The sequence below is a fragment of the Psittacula echo genome (assembly GCF_963264785.1).
Source record: "Psittacula echo genome assembly, chromosome: 1".
In the NCBI taxonomy this organism is placed as follows: domain Eukaryota; kingdom Metazoa; phylum Chordata; class Aves; order Psittaciformes; family Psittacidae; genus Psittacula; species Psittacula echo.
The window spans coordinates 25923805-25948839 of record NC_137735.1 but is presented as its reverse complement, the minus strand read 5'-3'; the positions used below and the strand labels follow the sequence as shown (position 1 = coordinate 25948839).

The 25035-nt window shown below is 41.1% G+C and overlaps 1 protein-coding gene across 3 annotated transcripts in view; it reads left to right on the top strand.

The window, feature by feature from the left end:
• The window catches only part of APBB2 (amyloid beta precursor protein binding family B member 2), a gene marked incomplete at both ends in the record, with an annotated part of 118071 nt that overhangs the window by 74462 nt on the left and 18574 nt on the right, over positions 1 to 25035 (top strand). For 2 of the 3 annotated variants that reach the window (XM_080625538.1, XM_080625537.1), the window contains one exon: positions 3308 to 3435. In XM_080625538.1, the coding sequence (XP_080481664.1) occupies positions 3308 to 3435 (128 nt within the window). Of the gene's footprint in view, positions 1 to 3301; positions 3436 to 25035 lie in introns of all 3 variants that reach the window. The other variant, XM_080625536.1, reaches the window with a different exon arrangement.

Here is a 25035-nt window from a genome sequence, read left to right as displayed (position 1 = left end):
TATCTATTTCAGTAAAAATTTTAGGAAAAATATCCTTCAGTTTCCCAAGTTGTTGTTGCAGTCCAAGGCTTGGGTCAGTGTCCTGGTTACAGCCGCAACAGTGCGGAGACACTTCAGAGGAGGAACTGGGAGAAAGTGCCTGTTTAAAAATTAAAACTATGTTTTGAGCAACACATTTGGAGTGTCTGTTTAAAGTAATTTCAGAAGGGTTTTTTTGTGTAAGAAATACATATTGTACTTATAAATGAAAAAGATAACATTGGTCTTCTTTATCCTTCTGGGAACAGATCTATGTAGTCAATACAGCTAGACAAGTGATTAGAAATGTGTCAGTCATAGACAGACGTAGACTTACTGCTGACCCTGGGTTGAGGAAAACCCAGTCTCTTTACATGTGTAGAGTATATTGGGTTTTCCTCCATTTTTCAGCTGAAACGACTTCGATCAAGTTGAAATACATCTTTTACCTTGAAATTGTGTGCTTTGTTTTGGTTTAAGAGTTAATGTTCACATTTTTCCATATTTCTCTTTGTCAGTCCCATTGTTCTGTGTTGGAAACCCTCACAGGTTTTCAAGCCAAATTGGTGAAAAGTTTTGGTCTTCTTGAATGGAAGTTTTAATTAAGAATGCTGTTCATTAAAAAATCCAAAATATAGGCCTGACAGAACAATGCAGTGCTGTGCTTGAATAGGTGGCCCCTGAAGTAAATTATCTTCTTGATTTTTAAAAGAAATCATTACAACCAACCACATTTTTCTGCTGGCATTGTAATGCTTCAAGAGTGATTGGAAGAGACACGTTTTAGAGAGGAATCTGAAAAAAGTGTGCTTGTCACTGGCATAGCAGGTGCAGCACGCACAGCAGGAATCTATTATGAAGCTAGAACTGATGACTGCAGAGACAGTTTTAAGATTGGCTAAAGATTTATTTTAGTTAGAATGTAATGAAAGTGAAATTTAGGCTGGGACCATCCCCAAGTTTTCATGATTTAAAACCACAAAATATAACACAAAAAACCCCACATGCTGGGTAAAATCCTGAACCTGTTGCAAAAGCTTTGTCACTGGCTTTAATGTTGGGGTTTCATGAAATACAAGAAATTCCCTGTAAATTCCTATATTCCATGGTTCTGTAGTAAAATCTGAGAAGAAAAACTTATCTGTTTGTGTTGCTACTTTGCCATGCATTCTGTTCATGTATACTTCAAATTCACTTACATGAAAAAGGATCATTGTTGCCATTGACCTATATGCCACAATTTATAACACTTCCCTGAAGGACTGTTGGGGTTGAGCCTGCCTTCCTTTATTCACTTTCTCCATGTGACTCTTCCCTTTCCCCATCATGGACCATCAGGTCTCTGCAGCTCTCCAGGAGTCTGAAACACTGAGGCCCGCGTTCAAGCTCCCATTCTGTCTGAATAATTTCTTCTTGCCCTATGCAGTGTTTTTATCTCTAAACTAGCTTTTGTATAATAAGGCAACAAAACTTAGCAAAATATATTGCTTCTGACTGCGGCCAAGCTATCCCTTGAGCATTGCAAGGGTAATTTCCTGTGATTAATGTTGCTTATCTGCCTATTCTCCAATTTTTTCCCGCTAAATTGCATTCAGTTTTATTACCCTAATGCCAGTGTACTTTGCATGATGAACAGATTTTACCTTCTTTTAATAATTTCCTTCTGGAACAAATACAAAAGTAGAAATGGGTCCAAAAAGCAATCTTTGTGACACTTGGTAACATTCTTCACACAATCTGTTTATTGCTTCTGTTCTCCAAGCAAATTTTTCACCTTTTTTCTTTGTGGTGACTGTTTTCTGTTTGGCTTCCTTCATCATGCTGGCTTGCCTGGTGTCATCGTGGCTTTTATTTTTTATCACCTATGTTTCTCTTTCTATATGCCACAGGCATCTCAATGCTGCTGATTTGTCCCATTTCAATGCATAGTTATAGCAGCTACATCTGTTTCGGCTTTTCTAGAAGCAGCCCATGTATCCAGCCTTGCATCTCGGCCACAGCTGTACTTTTTCCATCAGGCAAAATGTTCTTGTGTTGGCATTGTATAACCAGCCCACGTCCCCTGCTTCTCCCATATCCCCTCTCGGCACTTGCACTGCCAGCTCTGTGTCACTATTCCCCTTTGAATCCCTGTTAGGAGGTTTGGGGATGAGACAGGTGATCAGTAGTGATTGCCACTTGCTGTCTAGCCTGGAAACCCTGGAAGCAGGCCCTCCCAGAATGATGTGAACGTATGTCTTAGACACAAAATTAGGCGTCATTAAGACCTGAGCCACTGTAACCAAGCGGAAAGAGGGTTTCTATGTCACTGAGATGAAGAAAAAGGTTGTTGTTGAAACATTTGTCAGTAGGAAGTCAGACCCTTTCCGTTCTTCACGTTCATTTATAGATTCTGGCACAATAGAGAGGAAATAAATTACTCTATATTTAGCTGATAGCTTCCACTTTCTTATCAGCAGGAGCTTGTCTTATCTTTCAGCAATAGGTCGAGATGATCTCTGTGGAATTTTGTGTTCTGCGGAGTAGGTGTACAGTCTTTGAGAAGAGAGCTATTAGATGTGATAAAAGAGGTAGCAGACCTTCTTCAGATACTAGGCATAGGAGGAAGATTAGCATTTGTGAATTAGCATCAAAAGGAAAATTGCCTCTAAATTTGTTTCCTCTAAGGGGAAAAAGCATTCTTGTTCTTACATGGCAGAAGACTTAGGGAGAAATCCTGGCTCCAGGATTCTGCAGTCACTGGAAGAATTCACATTTGTGTCTTAATGCTAGGGTTTTCCCCTTTAATTAATGCTTCTTCAAAGAGTATTCTATAAATCCATTGACATGTACAAATTGCTGTCTATTCCCATGACCCATTGGTTAAAGTTTATGGAAACAAAGTGCATTGTTTGAAGGAAGAAACTCTGCCTCAAGAGTACAGGTTTTGATGTAAGCTGCTACTATTGAGACAGTTCTTGACTTCTTGTACATTTGGAAAAATTTACTGGAGAATGGATAAACACATAATTTATTGAATAACTTGGGGTTGAATGAGTCCAACAGTTGCATTTAAAAGATGTCAAAGCTTTTTGTGATTGGGGTAATTTAAAAATACAGTAGTAGCAAGATATCGTCTTGGATCTTTTTCACACCAGAAGTAAATGAACTTGTTTTCAATTGGTCTTGGAACAAATGGAAACTTTGAGTAAATTAAGCAAGTCTAAACAGCATAGGCATAACACACACTGATCTCAGTCAGTTTGAGAGGGGGACGTAATGTGTAACCGTACTTTGTCTGGAGTTGCAGGGCAAAGACATGTACCTTATACTGGAAAACGACATGCTGAACCTGATCGATCCCATGGACCGCACAGTTCTTCATTCACAGCCCATTGTGAGCATCAGAGTCTGGGGCGTGGGGCGTGACAACGGCCGGTGAGTATTAACTTTCCTTATCCCTCTTGGCTTGGTGCTGTTTCTGGCTGCTGATAGAGAATACACATACACCTGGAGCAAATACAAACCTATTCTTTTTTTGAGTAATTGTGTCCAAGGGGCTGTGAGGAGGTGGGCAAATTTTCCTTTTGTTTACTGGCATTACTTTTTTTAATCTTATGCTTTTCATAGTGTACCACTTACATGCTGTTTTGATAAGCCTGTATTGAGCAAACCTATCAGATTGATTCATCCAGGTGCACAAAACTGCACATGCAACTTTATTCTGTTTTAGAGATTTATATAATACTTTTCAATATAAAAACGTGTTTAAATACGTCCCGTAGTATGTTTCTTCTGACTATGTGAAAGCATGTCTTCCTGCTGGTCCAAGTTAAATGTGCTATTTTGACTCTGTGCATGTTTTCTACTTTCTTGAGATATTTGATTTGACAGGGAAAAGTAAGATTGTGGGAAAAGTAATGTTTTTAAGCCGTGACTATTACTTAAAGATCTTGATGTAAGACAATTCTGAAGGGTGTGCAGACAACTGTTTGTCCCTGAAACCTGACTGCCTGTGAGCTGAAGTTCTTCCCTGCCACAGGGAGAGACCACAGGTGTGCGCTGACATTCTTCCTGTCCTGGAGGCAGTCTTTCCTTAGCATTCCTTCCTGACCCGTCATCTTTTGGTAACATCCTTCTTTGTCATATAACATTGCTGTGGGAACAGGGTTGTGAAGGTAACTGATGCAGAGCTGAAGAGCAAACTGTCTCACTGTCCCATTGAGCGTTTTGATGCATCAAAACCATTGCTATTCACATTGAGTAATTCCATGTTCTTCGGACAGTACCCATCCTGATACATGGGTAGTAAGAGCTGAGTAACGTTAAGGAGCTGCTGCGTTTTTTGTCCATGTTGGATTATTGAGATATTTGCAGTAAAAAGGTCTGCGGTTTTTTTTTTGTCTCTGACTTTTGATGGGAAATGCCATTTCAGACCTGAAAAATCTTTCATAGTAAAAGATTTCCGGACACTTCTTTAATCTCTCTCTCTCTCTCTCTCTCTCTCTCTCTCTCACACGCACACACAGGCACACACTCCTGCCAAGTTTCTGATTATCTCTGGCCAAATTTCCAAAAAGAAAGGTGACATAATTCCATCTTTCAATATTTTTACTTCTGTAAATGACTGATGGTTCATTTTATTTTCTTTTTTACTGTATTTCCCCTCTGTTGGTGCAGATTTTTGAGAGATCTGAAAAGGACAAATCCAGTTTGAAATGGTGGGAAGTAAAAAAGTTTTAACTTCTTATGAATAAACCCTTACAGTGCTTTGTTTGCCTTGGAAAATGAGTGCACTGCACATTTCCCTTTAAGTCAGATTTTGTGGTAGCTTGTTTTGTTTAGGAAATAGGGCAACTTAAGGGCACCTAAATGTGATGCAGCTTTACAAGATAAAGGAAGTCAGCTTTTCTCTTTGCTAATTGTTTTGGAGTATTTATAGTTCTTTTTTCCAATATTTACATTTCTTTGGAAAACAAAATCATTCCATTATGTTGTTTATAAAGTATGTGAGTCACATTTCTCCAGCCTGGGTACCTTCTGATCCTAAAGACAGAACTGGTCATAGAAATATCCATGTTGAGAGGGAACATCAGAGTTTGAGAAATGTGCCCTTTGCAATCATGTGGCACCAAGAATGTTGTAAGCTTTTGGTGAAATGTATCTGGGGCTGAGAGGCAATAGCAGACTCTCCTAGAGGAATATAAGCCTTGTCAGTAGAACAGAAGTTGATGTGAAAGGTTGTGTGTGCACAAGTCATTCTCTCTGCTCTGACCTATTGATCTGCCGTGGTATCCCACAACATTTACCTAAAGCTATGTACCAGGAAATAGCATCTCTGATTCCACTCTTGCCCATTTTCATGCCATATCTGGGGACCAAAGATGAATTCCAGTTCTGTTGACACTTCTACAGAAACTCATGTCTCTAGTAAGAAAAAAAAAAAAAGAAATAGTTACGGAGCATGTGGGAGAAGTACAGTTCCAAGTTTAAAAACAAACCAACCAACCCCAAACAAACCCAGTGCTCTTCCTTTTGATCATAAAAGCTGGCAGCTTCCTCTACTGTTTTCCTGAAAATAGGTGTTTTTTTGTTTTGGTTTGGTTTTTTGTAACACTGACAATATGGAGAACCTGGCAGAGCAAATAAACTGATCTTTTCTCATCTTTCTACCATCAGAATAGGGAGCTGGCCTTTCTGTGTTGAAAGTGAACGTTTCTTGTTGATAGAGAGCATGACTTGTCTTGATTGGTTGTTGCAAATAACAGCAAGAAATAGTTTACTGTAGGTTTAATATATAAACACACAATCAGTACCAGCCTTAATATTTCATTTGCTGGCACACTAATATTCTTAGCCACTTCTACCAAAATCTACTTTTTTATCATAAGTTTGACTTGAGAGCTTTCCTGTTCTTAGCCCTTCTCAAGTATTTTCGTAAGTGCTTCTACAGAAATTTTGTGTCCAGTATGTTAGGGCTAGAGCCCACTCTTTTTGAAATTTAACTTTATTGACCCATTAAAAAAATAAAAGGAAGACTAGGAAAAGAGTTAACCATTATTTGTAACTGAGCTCAGACAGGATGTGATGATAAATAGCAGGAGATCCAAAAGACACGCAGAAAGAACGAATTTATGATTGAGTAATCCAGATGTACAATGTGTTTTGGGCATAGAGAGGTTCAGTATAGGAAATGTGCTTTGAAGGGTAGCATAAACAATTTAGCTATTTGCTGAAGAAATACTAATGCATAAGAGAAAAAAACGTGGTGACAGCAGAACCCAAGCTGAGAAAACCCATATTGTTGAGCTGGAAATTGTATGGCATCCCTTTTCATGTATACATTAGCATGCAGTCCTTGGGCTCATCCTGGTAAGATTACGTATTGGTCCTGAGGTGAGAAACACCAGAGCCACTCACTGATTACAAAAGCAGCTTTCCATGAGTCTATCATCGTCAGAGAAAAGTGAGGAGATCGCATTGTTGCTTGGATGGATTAACTGTCCAGGAAGTTGATGAAATCACAGTTTCTGGGGTGAAGCTCTACCAGAAATGGTTGCACATATATTTTGTTGATTAGCTGCATCTTCTGGCCCAAGAGCATGGGTAATAATTGGATTTGTTGTGAAAGGCAGTGTATCAATTTTATAATATTGTAGAAATGTGTATTTTCCTCTATTTTGAGCTAACAAAGCCCCATCACAATCTGCAGGCCCTCCTTTTTAACTCTGTTTTGCTCACAGTAATTTATTTGGGTAGCTTTTGCTTTGGAAGATGAAGAGGTTTTCTAATGACACCTGACCAGATGATTTTCTAAGGTATGCCGTAATGAAAGATTGATGAAATACAGAGATCTGCTGATGAAAGTTTAATCTGAGGATGTGTCTACTACCTCACCTCAGGCAGAAACATCCTCCGGGAGGTTGTAAGCACTCTCTCCATACGTTACACTATTATCCTGACCTCTACAGTTCTGTGATAAGTAAAGGCTTCATTGTTTTGTTGGCTTAGGCTGTGTGGTGATTCTGTGTTTTGAAAGGTAGCATCCCTTGGTTTCAATTAATCAGTCAGTAGAACATGTTTGACTTTAAGAAGCACCCTCATAAAATCGTGAACAAAAGCAGGTTCCCACAAATTGGTGATTATGCATGTATATATGAGTACATACGTATGTAGACTCTGAGCTCCTATGTTTGGACATATATATATGGGCATTAAAAGAAAATAAATAAGCTGCATCTGTCCGATGTTTGACAGACTTGATTTCTTGTGATACTGTGTGATTTTTAAAAGTAAAAGCCACTGTACTCTGTAGAGTTGTCTTCTCTTGCTGTGCTGAAAACAGAGTCATGACAATTCATTTAGTATTATATGAAAATAAGAAAAGTCCTCACACTTGTTTAAATAGTTTGATTTCAAGATCAGTAGGGTCATTGTCACTTGGAGGGTTGGTGGTATCACAGATGTGTTAGTGAACAATTGTCAGTGCTGTGTTTGCTTCTCTAACAAGCCATCCATGACATGTTTTTTTATGGGCTTTAAAATAATGTTGTAAAATAGAGCCTACTGAAGCTACAAAAGGGTTGTTCTTTTCTCTTGTGAGCTGCAGGACTGTACATTAATCATTCCTCGTATTAGGTTTTGTCTCCCCTTCTCGACTGATGGTGCATGCCCTTTGCTTTCTGAGCAGCTCTCTAACAAGGAAGAGAGAAAAGGCAATGGCCCATCAATTTTGCAAAGGAGTTTCTGTTAGCACATTTCCCTCAATCCTGCTTAATCTTCATGCTCTTCCACCAATTCAAAGCCTGCCTCAGCTTTTAAAACTTCTACAGGGCTTTAATTGCCTAAAAGGGCATTATTTCTTCTCTCCTGGTGTCTCCATACAGCAACAGTATATTCCGGTTGAAAAATTCAGTGGCTAGCTGGCCAGGAGGGCTGTGTGTGGGTTCAGGAGACAGCCTTGATGGGGCTGAATATGGAACTGGTTACTAGATGTTGTAGGCATGTGGCATGTGTCTTTGTTCATCTACCACATAGTGCAACATTGTTTTCTCTGTGTAGCTTGTGTGTTTCCCTGATAGGCTTAGGAGGAAGAGTGGTTGTTGTTGGGTTTTTTAAGTAGTGGAGAGGCAGATTCTCTGATATTGGAGGTTTCTGATTATGAAGCTCTCTGACTAGACAGTGTGAAAGGATTGTGCTCCCTCCTCTGCCCTAATAATGGCTGTTTTGCCAGGTGGTGGTGGAGGGGATCTGTTCATCTCTGTGAATGTCTGTTGTCCTGCTTTGAACTGCTGCTGTTTTTCTGCTGCCTAGACATCAGGGAATAAAATGAGGCTGGGAATCAAAAAGGGAAGAAAGTCAGAGAGAACAACTGGATTAAAGAAAAGTAGGACAATGCATGCACCAAAGATGAGGCTCAAGCCGCCTCTAAAAGGGAGAGCAGACAGCTAAATGAATAGACACCCCAAGTCAGGTGGACAGAATCTTGTAAGACTGGCAGAGAAGAAAGTCCTAACAACAAAACAGAAATCACCTGAGCTCTGTTATTGCAGGAGATGTTAAGGCAAAAGCTGAGAAAACTTCTGGGGTAATGTGAGAAAATGGGACAAATCTGTGGAAAATGAGGAGGAAATGGTGTAAAGTGGTGGCTCAGGTTAATCAGAATATGGGGAATTAAAAGTAAGATGCTATTTTGCTATTATCTTGTTTCAACAGCTAAATAAAAATGGCCTGGTTTCAGAGGTAACATCTGGACTGTCCACTGACTTCGGGAGGATCTCTGTATATTCATTGTCTTTTAAAATCAAATGTCTAAATGCAGATTTAGGAACCTTTCTGTAGACACACAGAATTAGAAATTTTCATTTGAGCAACAATGCTACATCAGGTTAAATGTTTTCTTCTTAGTTCTGAGTGTGTGTCAAGTTAAGAGTGGTAGGCACATATCTGAGTAAGAACTGGTTTGTTAGAGGACGAAAAAGGGGTGAATGGGGAGTCTGGCAGCTGTGCTGCAGGTCAAGTGCCTGTCTCCTGGGGTTATGATTGTATTTCCTAGCTGAGATTGTGTTCTTACAGATACTACCTGGCTGGAGCTCCAGTACATGCTTGTTACATGGACCAAAGATATTAGAAAGGATACCTAGCCTTAATTAGGCAGTTAATTAGACAAGCTAAGAGAAGTATGGGCAATAAATTCGGGTTTGGTAGTTGGGATATCCTGTTGTATCTGTAATTTATCATTCCTCTTTTCAGAAAGTATTTTGTGTACAAGCAACACAACATCAGGCTTCAGTGATGCAGTGTGGCTTATAGCTGCATCAGTCGGGGGAGGCGTTTAAGGTCTCTCTGGATTGCCTTCCCTTTGAGGTGATGATTGAATGTGCTCTGAGATTGAGTCTGTCTCTGATTCCATGACAGAAGCTTATCAGGCTGTGCAAGATAATGAATAATAAACTTTCCTTCCTGCATTAAAGAGACGTGGTTAAGAAAATTGGGAAATAAAAGAATTTAAAACTGAGATGTTTTTTGCACCTGCTCTTCTAAAAAGAAAACACCCTCCAAAGAATGTGCAATTCCAGCTGAACTCTTCCAACTCTGAGACACCATTAATCAATGTTGCCTATTCCCCTTGGTTCCCGTAACCTTGGAATAAGGACAAAACATTCTGTGAGGAATCATGTAAATGGGGCATAGGACTGGAGGAAAAGGATTTTACTGGCTTTCCTCACCTATATTCTTAGCTGTCTTTTTTAGAGTAATCTTTTGCTTTCTCCTTTTCCCTAAGCCAACTTCCTGTGACTATACTTTTCTGTATGTTTTGGTAGCATTTTCCTTCTCACTAAGAAATAGTTTAGGTGATTATTTACACAAAACTTCCCATTTATATCAATAAGGTGTGACATTATTGTTTGCAAGTGCAGCATGTTCTAGGAGGGGTAATGAAACAGCACAGCTGTGAAAGGGGAAATCCAGTCAAGCTCAGAGAATTAATGTTTTCAAGCAAATGTGGTTAAGTGGGTGCAAAAAGCTGTGTGTGTGCATTCATACTTTGATTAATGAAACTGACTCATTTTAGTTTCAGGATTTAACATGAAAGACATGGTAGACTGAAGTTGCATTGAAATAGGCCTGTATTAACTTGAAATGAGCAGACAGAGTTTTGCACCAGTGGATGGTTCTTTATCAATAGTGGCTTCAGCTGTGTCAGGGCAACATCCCTCTTTCTGCTTAATGTCACTAATGAGATGGAAAATGATTACATGTGACAGTGAGGGATTTTTCTGTGTTACAGATGGGGCTTGTGAGCAGCTCAGGTGTTCATGAACAGTGGATTCACCCTTTGAGAGCAGCTGAGAAAAAAGGATATGCTTAGGGAGAATTTTTGCCGTAGATATTTGGTCACTTTCGAGAAGCTTAAATGCAGAAACAGCAGCTGAAAAGCGTAGCAGCAGTAGATTAACGTGAGTGCAAAGAAGTTTCATGGAGCAAGGGAATTGGGACAGACACAGAAGAGGAGAATTGTAAGGATTTCTGTGAAACAGTGGGACAGGAACAGAGAATCCCATGAAGGAATGCTCAGGGTAGTGCTGAGGCATTTGCTTATAAAGAAGTGGGGAAAATGGCAGGAGGCTTCCCTCTGTATTGGGAAGAACAACCAACCAACTATTTAAAATGTGTTAGTTGCTCTGCTAGCAGCTTGAGTGTGGCAATAAATGCTTAGTCATTTTAAACAGAATCCTGTTCAGGTATTTTATTGTAGAATGTCTTTATTATTCTATATTTATCTTTAGGAAATAATGGGAAGTATTGCATAATTTGGGAACTGTATAGAATCGTAGAATAGTTAGAGCTGGAAAGGACCTTAAGATCATCTAGTTCCAACCCGCCTGCCATGGGCAGGGACATCTCACACTAAACCATGCCACCCAAGGCTCTGACCAACCTGGAGTTGAACACTGACAGGGATGGAGCATTCACAGCTTCCTTGGGCAACCCATTCCAGTGCCTCACCACCGTCACAGTAGAGAACTTCCTCCTTATATCCAATCTAAACTTCTCCTGTGTAAGTTTGAACCCGTTACCCTTGTCCTATCATTAAAGTCCCTAATGAATAGTCCATCCCCAGCATCCTTGTAGCCCCCCTTCAGATACTGGAAGGCTGCTAGGAGGTCTCCACGCAGCCTTCTCTTCTCAGGCTGAACAGCCCCAACCTTCTCAGCCTGTCTTCATACGTGACGTTCTCCATTCCTCGATCATCCTTGTGGCCCTCCTCTGGACTTGTTCCAACAGTTCCATGTCCTTTTTATGTTGAGGACACCAGAACTGCACACAATACTGCAAGTGAGGTCTCACAAGAGCAGAGTAGAGGGGCAGGATCATCTTGTGTTTCTTCTGGGAGGAAGGCTTTTTTTAAATTGCACTTGGAATTTTTTGACCATAGAGCTTTCAGTTATAAGAAATGGTATGTCCAAACCTGGACTACATATAACCACTGTGATGTAGTCACGTTGTCTTAATTAATAAAAATACGACATATTGACTGAGTCCCTGGCTTAAAGACTTTTTACAAATCTGTGCTAGAAAATTTCCATATATTCCCTATGATCCCAGCTATTAAACTCAAACACTTAAGGATATAACTAGGGTAATCTGTCAGCTTAAGTGGCTATTACACAGGTCCCTGGAGAGGGGATGCCTGATGCCTGTGAAAGTATCTGTTGCTCAGGAGAACTACTGCCTGCTGGTTTGGGGTGGAAATCTGATGTTTTCTTGTATTACTCCTTGCACTGTATGTTAATTAAGCAGATGCTACATCCAGGCTGTATTCCTATATTTAACTGCTGCTTTAACTCAGTGGCAAAACAGTGATGAAAGTGATGTAAAAAGTAGCTGATCTCCAGCTCTGTAGCTGTGAATACAGAACATGTCCCTCCCAGGCTCACCACTGCCCTCTTGGTTTTCAACACCCAGATACAAGCTTTGGCCTTAAGTGACGATCAAAGGTGGTTTTAACTTACCTTATTTACTTTGCTTGGTCATACACTTGGGTGCATGCACAATCTGTTGCTTCCTGTCAGCTAACAAAAAACAGCATCCTCTTCCCAGACCAGTTGAGGTTGATTGAAGGTGCCTGCCTTTCACCACCTTAATCTTCAGCAGCACTGAAGTTAGACTCTTACTTTCACATCTCTCAGATGATATGTCAACTGTAGGCACTGGGTATAGAAGGAACCACCTGTGGAATGAAATTTCACAAGAGAATTCTGTTTTCACAGCCTTCTCAAGGCTGCCCAGTAATGTCAATTCAGTAGCACTTTTCTTAATCCTCGTGGCCCTCCTCTGGACTTGTTCCAACAGTTCCATGTCCTTTTTATGTTGAGGACACCAGAAGTGCACACAATACTCCAAGTGAGGTCTCAGGAGAGCAGGGTAGAGGGGCAGGATCACCTCCTTTGACCTGCTGGTCGTGCTCCTTTTGATGCAGCCCAGGATACAGTTGGCTTTCTGGGCTGCGAGCACACACTGAAGCCGGCTCCTGTTCATTTTCTCATCAACCAACACCCCCAAGTCCTTCTCTTCAGGGCTGCTCTGAATTGCTTCTCTGCCTTTACTGTGTAAATATTTATATCCACCTATATAAACACACTTTTCATGTTTGCATCAGTGTTACACTCCTGAAATCAAGAACTTGTGAAGAACTATGTATTTGTAGACCACTGAAGGTCTTCTGGAATTTGGTATATGCTATAGTAAAAGAAGTTCTGTCTCTTTAAAAAGTAAAAGAAGGTCTGTCTCTTTAAAAAGTAAAAGAAGGTCTGTCTCTTTAAAAGTAAAAAAAGAAAAAAAAGAAAAAAAAGAAGGTCTGTCTCTTTAAGCACAGTCATTAACTTTACTGAACTGCACTGGTATAATCATTTGGAATGTGCCTCTAAAGTGTAAGAAGATGCTCTTGCTGTCAACTTACCACTTCAATTATTTACACATCACATCTGCCTTGGGATGCTTTTCCGTGTTTGCTACTAGCTGATTGCAGTTCAAATATTTACATGCGGTACGTCTTTATGTATATCATCTGCTGTCTTACCCATTACATGTATGTAGAAGGCCTTTTCACTTCAAACTTTTAATTCTGAGGATAGTATGTTAGCTTCTTTACTTTCATTGACTCCACCAGGGAAAAGGGCCTTAGTCAATGGTATTTGGCACAATTTGCCCTCTGTCAAAGGAGGTAGATCACCTGCTGAAGTCTTTTTGATTGGTGCAGATTGATTAGCAGAAACTTAAACGCAAATATGAGCAAACTAGAAGTTTTTTTCAACAGCTAATTCAAGTGTCTTAAACATTTAGAGTTTGTTTTTACTGACTTGTTTTTCTATTTAGAAACTTTTACATGAACATCTGTATTTTTTTGAGAATAAACTTGTGCTTAATGACATTGAAAAAGCTGTGTGCATAATATCTCTTGGGATGATCTGCTTCACATAAATGTTCTTCATCTTAATTCCATAAAAATAATTTAAATTTATAATTTGAATCATGCATTAAACATAAATGTCTCTAAAATTTCAATATTTTACTTCTTGAAGTTCCCCTCTCCCCACCCTCAGTAGTTTCAAAGCTGGCTGGGTGTACAGATGGTGCCCCCTGCGTATGACCAAATTCCACTTATAACTGATGAGAAGATTTTTATTAACTTCAGCATGAGCTGGAGTAGTCCATAACTTACAGATGTGGAAAACCTGGATACTGCTCAGCAAAATGATAGTAATACCTCTGGGAGCAGCAGGATGGTGTAAATGTTTTCTTTATCAGGGCTTGGATTCCTGTAGAAGAACAAAATAGCAGGTGCAAAAGTAAAGAGCCTAACTATGAATCTTAGAAGGGTCTGAAAGAGTTTGAAGTCTGCAGGGTAAGGCATGGTGGCCAGCTTCAGTATTTGACCTGCTATCCTGCTGATCTTATGTTTAACATCAATGAAGTAAGTGAATTTTCCACTTCAGAGAGGAACCTGTGACAATGAGCTTGCCTGCGATCTGGGATATCTGTTACATGCAGCAGTGTTTGGAATGATGCTGTACTTGTCAAAAAGATGCAGAAAGAGGAGCTGTAGATTACTTAAAGAATAATTTTTCAGAACTTTGGATGGGAAGGACCCACCTGGGTTCCTATGGCCTGTCTTCTGCAATTTCAGGCAATCTCATAGCAGTTAAGGTCCTCCTTTTGGCAAACTGATCACAGGTGTAGTTCAATTTGCTAAGGATATATTGAATGGCTTTTGCTTTGTAGTTGTGTATCATCAGTCTTTCTTCAGTAAGAAGTTTATTTTCTGCCTGTTCCTTTTCATGGTGTCGAGGAATCTAAATAAATTTTACCTGTACATCTCCAACGATGTAGTTACACATTTAACATAAAAAGTACCTACTCCCACCAAAAAAAAAGATGCACTAAGGAAGATTTTTTTCTTTTGGGAGGGCAGTCATATATTTTATGGGGAAAATTGTTTTTCATCTCTACTTTTGCTCAGCTGCCATCAGGAACATGATGAATTAGACAAAGCAAACTGTTTAACGGCTTTTGGCCTCTGTTCATTTATAAAGTACATATGTGGCTTCAAGGGCCTTTAAGTTTAAAAAACAAAGCTCTTCTAGGATATTTCCAACCCAGGCTTTCATAAACGGTTTATTTGTCACTTTTGAGCCTTTAGGATTCAAGGTGGTATTTCAGACTTCCTCCATCTGTTCGTGGATGCTGGAAACTGGTTTTGTGAAAGATTCTTTTATGCCTGTCTGAATCCAGGATTTAAACTTTGTTAAATGTTTTCTCACTTATCTTTCACCTTCTTCCTTCTTTTCTCAAAGATAATATGAAATCGCAGATAAATCAGAGGATTTTTGGCACTCCTGTTTCTGATTTATAATTTGAGATTAAAATAGGTGATCACAACAATGGGAGGGTTTTTTTTTCCTGGAAATGTCAGAATGTTTTGCTTCAGAAATAGGATGGATGTCTCGGAATAGCAAAAGGCAGGAAAAGCTTGGGAAACGTTTGTCTCTCTGTGTAGGGCAGGAGCGGAGCTCTGAGTGCTGCAGGTAAAGGAGCTGGGATGCAAACTTTTCATCTCAAGTGTTAGGACTACAGGTCTACACGGTCACACTTGCAAGTGTGAGCCAGCAGAGTGTGAGTGCAGCAGCTAGGGCTGACTATCCCTCCACCTTCAAAAATGCACTCTTGGCCTTACAACAGAGATTTGTTAATATAACATCATTTTCCTTTTGTTCAAACTGAAATAAACAGCAACCTGAAGCCATGTTCCTTACTCATAAACTCACTTTCTTCTCTTCAAATTTTCTGTACGTTAAACCCTTGGATCCAGTCCTGGCACATGCTCAGGTTGGATATGAGGATATCAGCCACTGTCAGTGTTTTTGTTTCTTCAGTCCAGCCACAGCTCTGCTGGTATTACTAGAGCTGTGTAATGGGATACTCAGTATTTTGCTCTGAGGTAAATAGCTTCTGGCCATGCAGTAGGAATATTTGATGAATTTGGGGCAAACATGGTCCCACCCCTGTGCCTAGAGTATAAGCTAATTTCATTTACTCGAATGCCCTGCTGTTCACTGGCAGTTTAACCAGAGAATTGGGCACACCATCACTGCTGAGTGAATGGAGATCTGCCCAGATTCCTTAGGGTGTTAAATATCCGCTCGCTGGTGGTGAGCTTGGCTGAACCTTATCTCCAGTGAGGAACACAGCTGCTTCAGGACATACAACCCAGCTGGGGCCCCATGAGAGGGCAGCACGTGATAGATGGGAGAGGCTTGAACAATATGTATTGCATTAATACGCGAGGCATGCCCCAAAACACCCCTGCTGCCTTGAATGTGGCACTTTTGGCAGTACAGGAGTTGGATTTCTTAGATCTTTGGGAGCTGAGAGCTCTCCTGGGCAGTTTTCACCTTGCCAGGGCTGGCTGCCTGTGATGTTTTTGTCAGTGTGAATTTGACTCGTCACCTGCTGCAAGCTCGTTTCTTTATCAGCCTGTAGGTAAACTGCAATACAGAGGTCCTTCCTGCCTAGTGATACGGCTGTAAGCTCACAACTCTTGTCTGGCAGTGGGAAATGGGACTCAGTGCAGTGTTTGCACTGGAAATTCTTTCACAAGGTTTATGGTAGCAGTTGTTGCTGGGGAGAGCCTGTCAGCCAGACACTGAGTGCTGCAGCTTTCACAACTGCTCTCAAAACTTAAGTTATTGATGCTAATTCTTTAAAACACAGTTCATGAAAGAAGATTTCTGTGTGAGTTTCCCCTTTCATTTTCAGGTTACATGTATTTGGCCAAGTAAACTGTAAGGGATGAGAAATGAGACACCACCACCCCCCAAAGCCTATACCTAGAATTTTAAATTCATGTTTAAATTCACATTTATTGTATGTGCACAAATGGGAAGGCATTGGCCCCAAATTGTTTTTCATTTTCAGAAAATGCCTGCTGGCCAAGCCCTGGGAGATTTTCCTGTTGCTGGTGGCAGCGGTAAATCTGTTGCCCTTTTCATAGTCAGCAACTAGAAACAACAAATTCAGAGGAGCTAAGAGTGCGAGGCAAGGGAAAGGGAAGCTGAAATGCTGACATCAGGGCAAGTTATTTCTCGACAACGAAGGCAACATGTTTGTATCCAGTCATACAGTTACTGAAAAGTGCACAGGCAGTAAGTATCGCATCTATCACATACCAAAATATCAAAACCGCACTGGATTGGAATTCAGTTCCAGTTCATTTTCTGGATAGCTAGCTAAGAATTTCAAGACTGGGATGTAGTTTTAATTACACTTTTTTTTACTGGATTCCAAAATTCTGCTGAATCTCTTTTCTTATACTGAAGAATGTTCAGAGAAGAGTGGTTCTCTCCCACAGACTGTTCCAGCATATTAAAATGGCAAAGTCTGGCTTCTATCCTTAGAAGCCTTTTAAGTCAGTCTGACATTGTTCTTACAAATGCTGTTTGGCCGGCTGGAAGGCTACCATATCCTGTTGAATGCTACATGTTGAGAGTAAAAGCGGAGAACAGCAAAGAAATAGGGTAGCTGTCATAAATATCAGGTTAATCCTGCCTTCATTTGCAGATTTAAATGAGTTATGTCAAATGCATATTGGAACCTGGATTAAAAATGTAGTGCATGTATAGTCTATTGCATTTAACCAGTTTCAGATGCCATTTTGCTTGTCCATAAAAATGTCTCTTTCTTTCCCCACAAATGAGTTCCACATTTATGTCAAGGCTTTTGAGAATTTACATGTTTGCTTCAGTGCAAAAACTATCACATGGATTTGAATTCGTGTTAGCACTGGGCATCCAGCACATCCAAGAAAGGAAGAATTGGATCTGTTTCTTCTTAGGCAGCATCAACAGATTTGTTTATGAAATTCCAGCCTCTTACTCCTGTGGAAATCAGCGGAAAGCTTTCAGGATGGCACAGGTTGTTGCCTGGGCATAACTGGTCCTGCCAGCCCTATTGATGATACATAGGAGGGAAGGAAGGAAGGAACCTCACTAGATTCTCAGGGTGTATTTAGGTGGTGAACAAACATCCTGCTCCCAATGCATCTGTGTGGCTGGAAGAAGTGACTGCCAGAAAACTGTCCTTAACTGCTTTTCACCCTCTGAAACCTGCTGGTGTAGGTATCTGCGGTCACGTTCCCTGCCCTGCTTTCACTCGTGTTGAGCTCGGCTAGTTTAAAGAGGCTGGTTGGTAGGCATTTGCCATGTTGGCTCATTTTCCCTGAGGAGGGAAAGGTCTGATCCCTTGCATGGAGAAGAGTGATGTGCAGGGTGGTGACCCATGTCCTCACACCATTGCAGTTGTTCCTTGGTTGGAGTTTACCTCCCCCCAGTCCTCCCCTGCATCCAGGAGGAGGGATGTGCAGTGCCACAGGTAGCTGTGAAAGCTGAATGCCTCCGGTAGGGATTTAAACCCTGCCACTTTCTGAGCAGAGCCCCTGGGGAAGCAGCTCTTTATTGTTCATTGAGTAAGTTTGATGGGGAGTTTTGCCAAATAAAAACCAGAGCTCCAGGAGCATTGTGTTTACCACAACCTTTAGCACAAGCAGCATCTCTAAATTAGATTTACTGTTATTGCATGTGCCAGTCCTGGCAAATCAAATTATTTGGTATGTTTCTTTTTACAGCTCAAAGATAAATCTCACTTCTAGCTTAAGCAGGTGTAATTTCACTGAAGTAAAGGCTGTTGCACTTCTGTCTGAATTTTTGGATTTGTCCGTAAATCTTTGCTGCCTTTTAAGGAGACTTGCTTTCACTGTTGCATTCAGAGTCATGCTGTGAAAGCTTTGTCGTGGTTTTGGAGAACTGGGAGAGGAAGACTCGCTGAGCACTTCAGCTTTCCCCAAAAGATTGCTTCTGTCACAGCAGATCAATCTTGGAAGTTTACAGGCTAGAAACACAACGCATAGCAGCGGAGATTTGTTAAAGGTGGGGGGGAGGAGAGGGGCCTCTTCCGCAGATCAGGGCGTGGGGAGCGGGCAAATCGTAAAAGCCATGGGAAGGGAGGAGAAGACACACCCCGGATGGAGCGGTGCCTTCCAGGGAGAAAGCAGCACCCACTGTCTCGCAGCTGGAGCCAGCAAACACAAGTGTGCACAATCTGTGAGGAGAGTGGGAGCTGACATGATGTGTTTCAACTCAATGCAAAATGAATGAGCTGCTGTTCTCAGGGGCTTTTCCGCCCCCGTCGTTGAAGTGTAACTACACGGCTGCATCAAGTGTACTTTGCATCATCTGGTGCCTAGTTACATGCTAACGGAGACAGGGGCTCGGCAGAGCATTGAGTTGGGTACTCGTATATGACGTGCTTGGCATTAAATTTGTGTTTGCTGCAACAAAAAGGTAAGAAACTTGAAAAAGTGACAAGAGAAAACCATCAGCCTCCCACCCCAGACAGCAGTCTCGTCTTAGGAATAGCCTTTGTATCTAACTGTATTTTCAAAGCTATGGTTCATTAGGCTAACGCTTCTGTGTGGATGCCTGCAAGGCAAATTACAGCTTCTAGTGTGACAAAGGCAAGTCGGATTTCTTTTCTCCAAAGCTGACACTTAACAACCTTCAGGAGAGCACTGTAATAGAAATGCTGGACTGTGTGCTGAGTGGTGAGTATGTGATGCTGTTTTCCCTCTCCTTTATCCCTTCTGATGTTGCTCATTTGAGCAGTAAGCTAACTAATGGATCCTGATGATTAATAGGTTTGGGGGACTATGTTCAGCACAGAATTACATGTTCTTAAACTGGCTGTGGTTACTGGCTGCATATTGACCAGCATGATTCTACAGAGGATGATCATAATTTGTTTTTACTGGTAATGCCGTATTAATGGATAAAAAGATGCTGTAGTTAAGAATAGTAGAAACCTCATTTGGTGAAGAGAAGAAACCCTGTGTTTTCCCCCAAATGTACAGCACCTGTATAGTTATTTATGTGTAATTCCCAGCTAACTTCTAGCTAGCCAGTCTGGGCTTTCTTCTTTCAGCCCATAATTGACAATGGAGATTGTGCAATTTGAAATCATTGCAGAGCTCCAAAAGAAGTAAACAGGTTTAAAGACAGAAGTATTGCACCGAGGGGGAGGAGTGGGGATATAGATGCCTGTAAAAATATACTTAGTTGAAGTGAAATGGTTAATGGCTCTTTTGACAGAAGAGGAAACTTCATGATTTAAATATAATATATTGCCTTGAGATCTCTGTGCTTGCTTAATCCTATCTGTATTCATGAAGTATTTGCAGCAGGAGAAATGTCATTGATTTGTTAATTGATATATAGCTTCGAATCCTCATTACTCTGGGTGCAGGGAGGAGGGAAGAGCGACATTCATCTTTGTCTTCAAACTCAGCATCTTCACTCGTAAGTTTCTCCCATGTTACGGAACCTCATTGCTCTCCCTCCTCTGTGCAGAAATTTTTCTTTCTGAAAGGATAGCAAACATTGTGGAGTCTTGATCTCTATCAGGGAAATACATGAAGTGTTTAATCTCTTAAAACTATGGCTTTAATTAGGTCTTTGTAGCTGTTGCCTTGCAATCAGTGTAATTATAACAACTTGTGAGTGAGGAAAAATATATTGTTTAGCCCTGGAGCATTTCTTAGTAAAAATTGGGTTATTTATTTTCATAAGGAGTTAGAGGAGAGGAAGGGTAGTGGGGGTTCATTATGTAGTACCAGCTAGATTTTTTATTATTGTTATTACTAATTTTTTTTTAAGTACTGGTTAGTTTTGCCTTCTGCAACAGTGGATGTGTATGAGTAAATAACCCTATCTATAAAGATATTTTAAACACTGATCAGTTAGGATACAGATGAGGATCAAACTGTGTGAATTGGTATTTGAGGTAATTAAGGAGTTGCTATAGTCTGTTGGGCAAGGTTTTCTGGTTTGCTGTTTGGAGTTTGCTGCAGTTTGTGATGTGAAGTGAAACTGTTATTTGGGACAAAATTCTGTTCTAATTGATATTAGAGTGCTAGTATTGATTCAGCTGCTCTGTATAGCTTTAATTTGTGTTAGAGTGAAGACTTTGCTCCAGTGTAGTTTGAGGTAGGCTGAGATAAGCTTATTCTCTGGGTGAAGTTAATCCAGGTCATAACCTGACATTTAACAGTTCTAAATGAGGGAATATAAGGTCAGTAAGATGCGTTCAGTTTAGTTTCCCGCTATTAGAAAGTAACCGGCATGTACCTGGTTTGTATCTGCCAAAGAAAACAAGATCCTCCTTTTTCTTTTTTGTTGCTGTTGTATTTTGATGTGATATTTAATGCCTTCTATGTATGTTTTAAGACATTTCCAAATTGGAAATATCTTTATGGCTGAATTTGATAATTCTTAAAATAAAAAATATCAATCATAAGCAACTGATTCATCTAAAATGGTGGGCTAATGATCTGAGGAAAGGTGGCCTGCTGTTCAAAGCTCTTTTCATGCTTCCAGAAATGTACTTGTTTTCCCTAACAAGCCAAATATGACATTTCCTAAGGAGAGGAGGCCTGCAGTTGGTTATAAAAGATGCCCCTAGCTTACTTCACGAACAGAGGTGCTTGGGGTGGCCATGTCCTTCAAGGAGCTGTAACTGCACCCACTCTTTCATCTCAGGTCTTCAGTCATTGTCATTCAGTGTGTGCAGATGGAAGAAATCCTGAAGAAATGGTGACCTGAAGTTGCTTATTTATGGAGAGGACTTGAGGAATAACAAGGAACCAGCTTGCCTGTGAGATACGACTGTGATGTCTAGCACATAGACTATCAAGGGGGCTTACTGATTCAGAGCTTCTGGTCTCAAGAACACAATTCAGTCTTCAAAAATGTGGATTCATATAATGTGTCAGGCTGACCCATGTTTTATTTTTAGGTAAAAAATAGAATCTAAGTAGGTTATAGTAGTCTTCATAATATGATAAGCAACAGAAGGCTAGATCAAGCCATCAATTTTTAAGCAGAAATCTTTGCTACCAGTGGAGAATTGCTTAAAAATTGATGGCACAATCTGGTCCACAGTGAACAGGGGACTTCTGCAGAAAGCCTTAGTTGTACTGTTACTCAGTCTTCATCCTGGTGGTAGCAGGGACCCAGAAACCCAAGGCTAGTCTGCCGGAATGGTCTGATACTTGCTGAAAGACAGAAGGCTTAAAGACTGTTTTTTAAAAAAGGAAAAAGTTAAAAAGCTACAAACCCCTTAGAAAAATTCTAAACCACAGCTGTTTTCGTTTCAGGGAGAGCAACTATATTTCTCTAATGGCATACATAAGTGAAGGACATAATCATTCACTAAGCAACAGAGAGGCTTCCAAATGCACAGCAATGAAGGTTGTTTCCTTTATTTGTTAATTTTGTGGTGTTGAGGTGTAAATACATTTTACATACACATTTGCTGCATTAAGTGCTACTAGACTTCATAATTGCAAATTAGAAAATCAGAGTAGGGCCTCTTCTGTGCCTCAGAGGATATGCTTGGGCGAGTACTTCTAACTGTAAATAAAGACGAAAGGCTCATGACATGCATCATTATTCTCAAGCAAGTAAAACATATTTTACTCCACTAAAACTCTGCAGTAATTGAAAGCAAAGACATTTCAGCTGGTTATTATCTCTTAGGAAGAGAGATGATCTGGGCTACTGCTGTGTGGTCCCATGTGAACATGCTGCTGATGGGTATGGTCCCATGTGAACACGTTCAAAGACCATGGAGGTGGGAGGGAAGTCGTCTGTACTTGCTCAGGGTGTAGGTGACACAAGGCAGCCTGATTTTCTCTGATCTGCTCAAAAAAGACAACTGGAGAGGTTGCAGTCAGACTCCAGGGGAAGCTACAGGAATGAAGAGGCATGAAGTGTTAACCTCTTCAACCTGTTAGCTGCGTGCTCAGTCACAAAAATGGGTAGCCTATAGATTTAAATTAACTCTGCAAGGTACAGGGGAGTAAACTCCTAATGCTCTCCCAGGCTCATATGCAGAACTGTGCCCCACTAAAACAGTAGCTGAGCATGGGAGCATCACCTTGGCCTTTAACTATCTTATCGGAGATGCCAACAAGAACAAAACCTGTTGGGTTTGTTGGTGTGGTTTGCTCTCTGTTACACTGTAGTCTTACAATGTCCCTTGTTTAAGTAGAAGACACAACAATAGCCACCCTAGAGTGTTTGGAGCCCAGGACATCGGTCCTGGTCACAGGGATGGATGGCCACTGGGAAACTTGAGAAGCTGGGGCTCTCAGGCATGTCATTTCATCCCTGCCAGCCTCCCTCTGCCCAACGTTGAGACGGGCCTGTAGCTGGTCCTCTGCACAGGTGCCTCCAACTGCACAGCACATCTCTGTCCTGTGCACTGGGGCTACAGTCACAGGTAAAAAGTTGACCTGGGAAGGACTGCAGCAGATCACCTTAGACCACCCTCCTGCCCAAAGCGGGGCAGGGTTCAGGATTACATCAGGGCTGGTTTTTGTTGATGTGTTTTAAAACCTCCAAGAGCAGAGAATTGCACAGCCTCTTGGAGTATCTCTCCGGGCTTACTCGTTCTTGGCAAAGAAACTTGGGTTTGCTCTGTTTTTCTAAAGCTCCCATGAGTGAGTGAGAGACACCAACCAGATCATCACCCCCAGGCTAAACAGGCGTATCTCATTTCCAAGCTAAATAAGCATGGTTCCTTCAGCCTTGGTTGCCCTCAGCTGGGCTCACACTAGTTTGTCACTCTCTCCCATGTACGAGCCCTCAGCTTGTGGGGTGGGCATTGTATACCAACAGTCAGCCTACATAACTCCAAAAAACTTCCCATCAGTCACTGATGTACAAAAGGTGGGTATGGAAGGAGGAATTGTCTTATACTCAAGCACTGCTGCATACTGTGCAGACCTCTCACACAGGATGGTGCCTCATCAGTTACTCTACTCCCTGCAACTGTCTGGCATCTGCTGTGTCCCGGAGCAGGAACAACCCTCTGGGAGAGGAGTGTGGAGGTGGTCAGGGATGTAGGCACCCTTGGCAGTGCTGTAATATGCTACCTCCAAAGGTGGATTGAAAACCGAAGGGGAAGGAGACTGTTCACCCCATTGGGGGCAGGCAACGTCCCCTCAGGGCTCACTCTGGGACAGGGGCTCCCTTTGCACACCTCTGCAGGCTGGAAGGCTGTTTTCCTTGCAGGTTGTGGCCTTTTCCCCTCAGAAATTAATCTCAAATCCTGTGTAGCAGCCCTGACACAATTTTCTAGGTATTATCTTCCTGTGTTACTGGCAGGCTCTGGCTTGACCTCTTTTAACTCGGTCAGCTTGGAAAAGGATATGTAGAGCACCATACCGAAGGACTTGCACAGCTGCGCTTGCAGCATTTCTGGCACTTGGAGCCATCAGCAGAATTTACTGTTTGAACTGCAACTTTCCTTGTCTGCTTTTTAGCCTTGGGGTGATTTTAATTTATTTATATAAGTTTAAAGGTAAATCAGCCAACCATATCCAAGCTACCAGAATGTGAAATGAATACAGGCAAATAGTCTTTTGTGTGAAAATTATTCATAAATTACAAGCACTCTGTGAGGAGATACGGGGCTAATTGGAAAGCTGTAATTAACTGGTTAGAAACAGGATGCAGCCTCCTTGATTCACGTGCATCCCATGGTGTGGGAGCCCCACTAGTTCCTCGCTGTCTGGCAAAGTCCAGCAACCCAACTGCTTGTAGTTTTCTCTGACCTTCCAGAATTTCCTCCTGAGCTCTTTTCTTTGTCTGTGCTGGCAGCAGCAGTGGTGATTGCTCTGTACAATTGTATCTTGCGTAACAATAGGGGAATAAACAGATCTCCCTTAAGAGTTTGCACCAGCAGGTCATGTTTTGCATCTAACTGTACTGTGTTCAAATTCTACTAGATCCAATACATGTCTTTCCCCTCACCCGCACACATCCCAGTACATAGTATCTAAATTGCTGGAATATATTTCCAATATGAAGCTTTTTCTGTTTGTGCACTTCGTATAAAGCCAGTGATTAATGCATGAAGAAAATTATGCATATTTTGCTTCTCATACTACTTAGAAACATTGTTCTTTCTGGAAAGTAAAAGTGATGCTACTCTTCAATTCTGATTATCAAATTGGCACTGAAGTATAGGGGCAAGGGCCATTTAGGCTTGAAAAACTTCCAGTATTTGTGATACTGAGATCTAATTTTAACCTCTTAATATATATAAAATGCTAGCAATAAGCATGATGAAGTACTTGTTGATTCTGGAAAGCTCAGTAGAAAGCCCATGTAGTCGAAGCAAAGGAATGAGTGGAGTTTCAGTGGAGGAAATCCATACAGGTCACCACTGGATATTGAAATAGGGAAACTCCCAGTTCACTGTATGGAAGGAAGTGGAACAAAGCAGCCCGTGTCTCTTCTTTACAATGCAGCTAACGCTTCCATTGTAGAATTTCTGGGAATGTCCATTACATTTGTTAAATATGGATCTTCTTTCCAACTTGACTGCTTTTGTTGAACAGCGCAGGCTGGAAGAATGAGA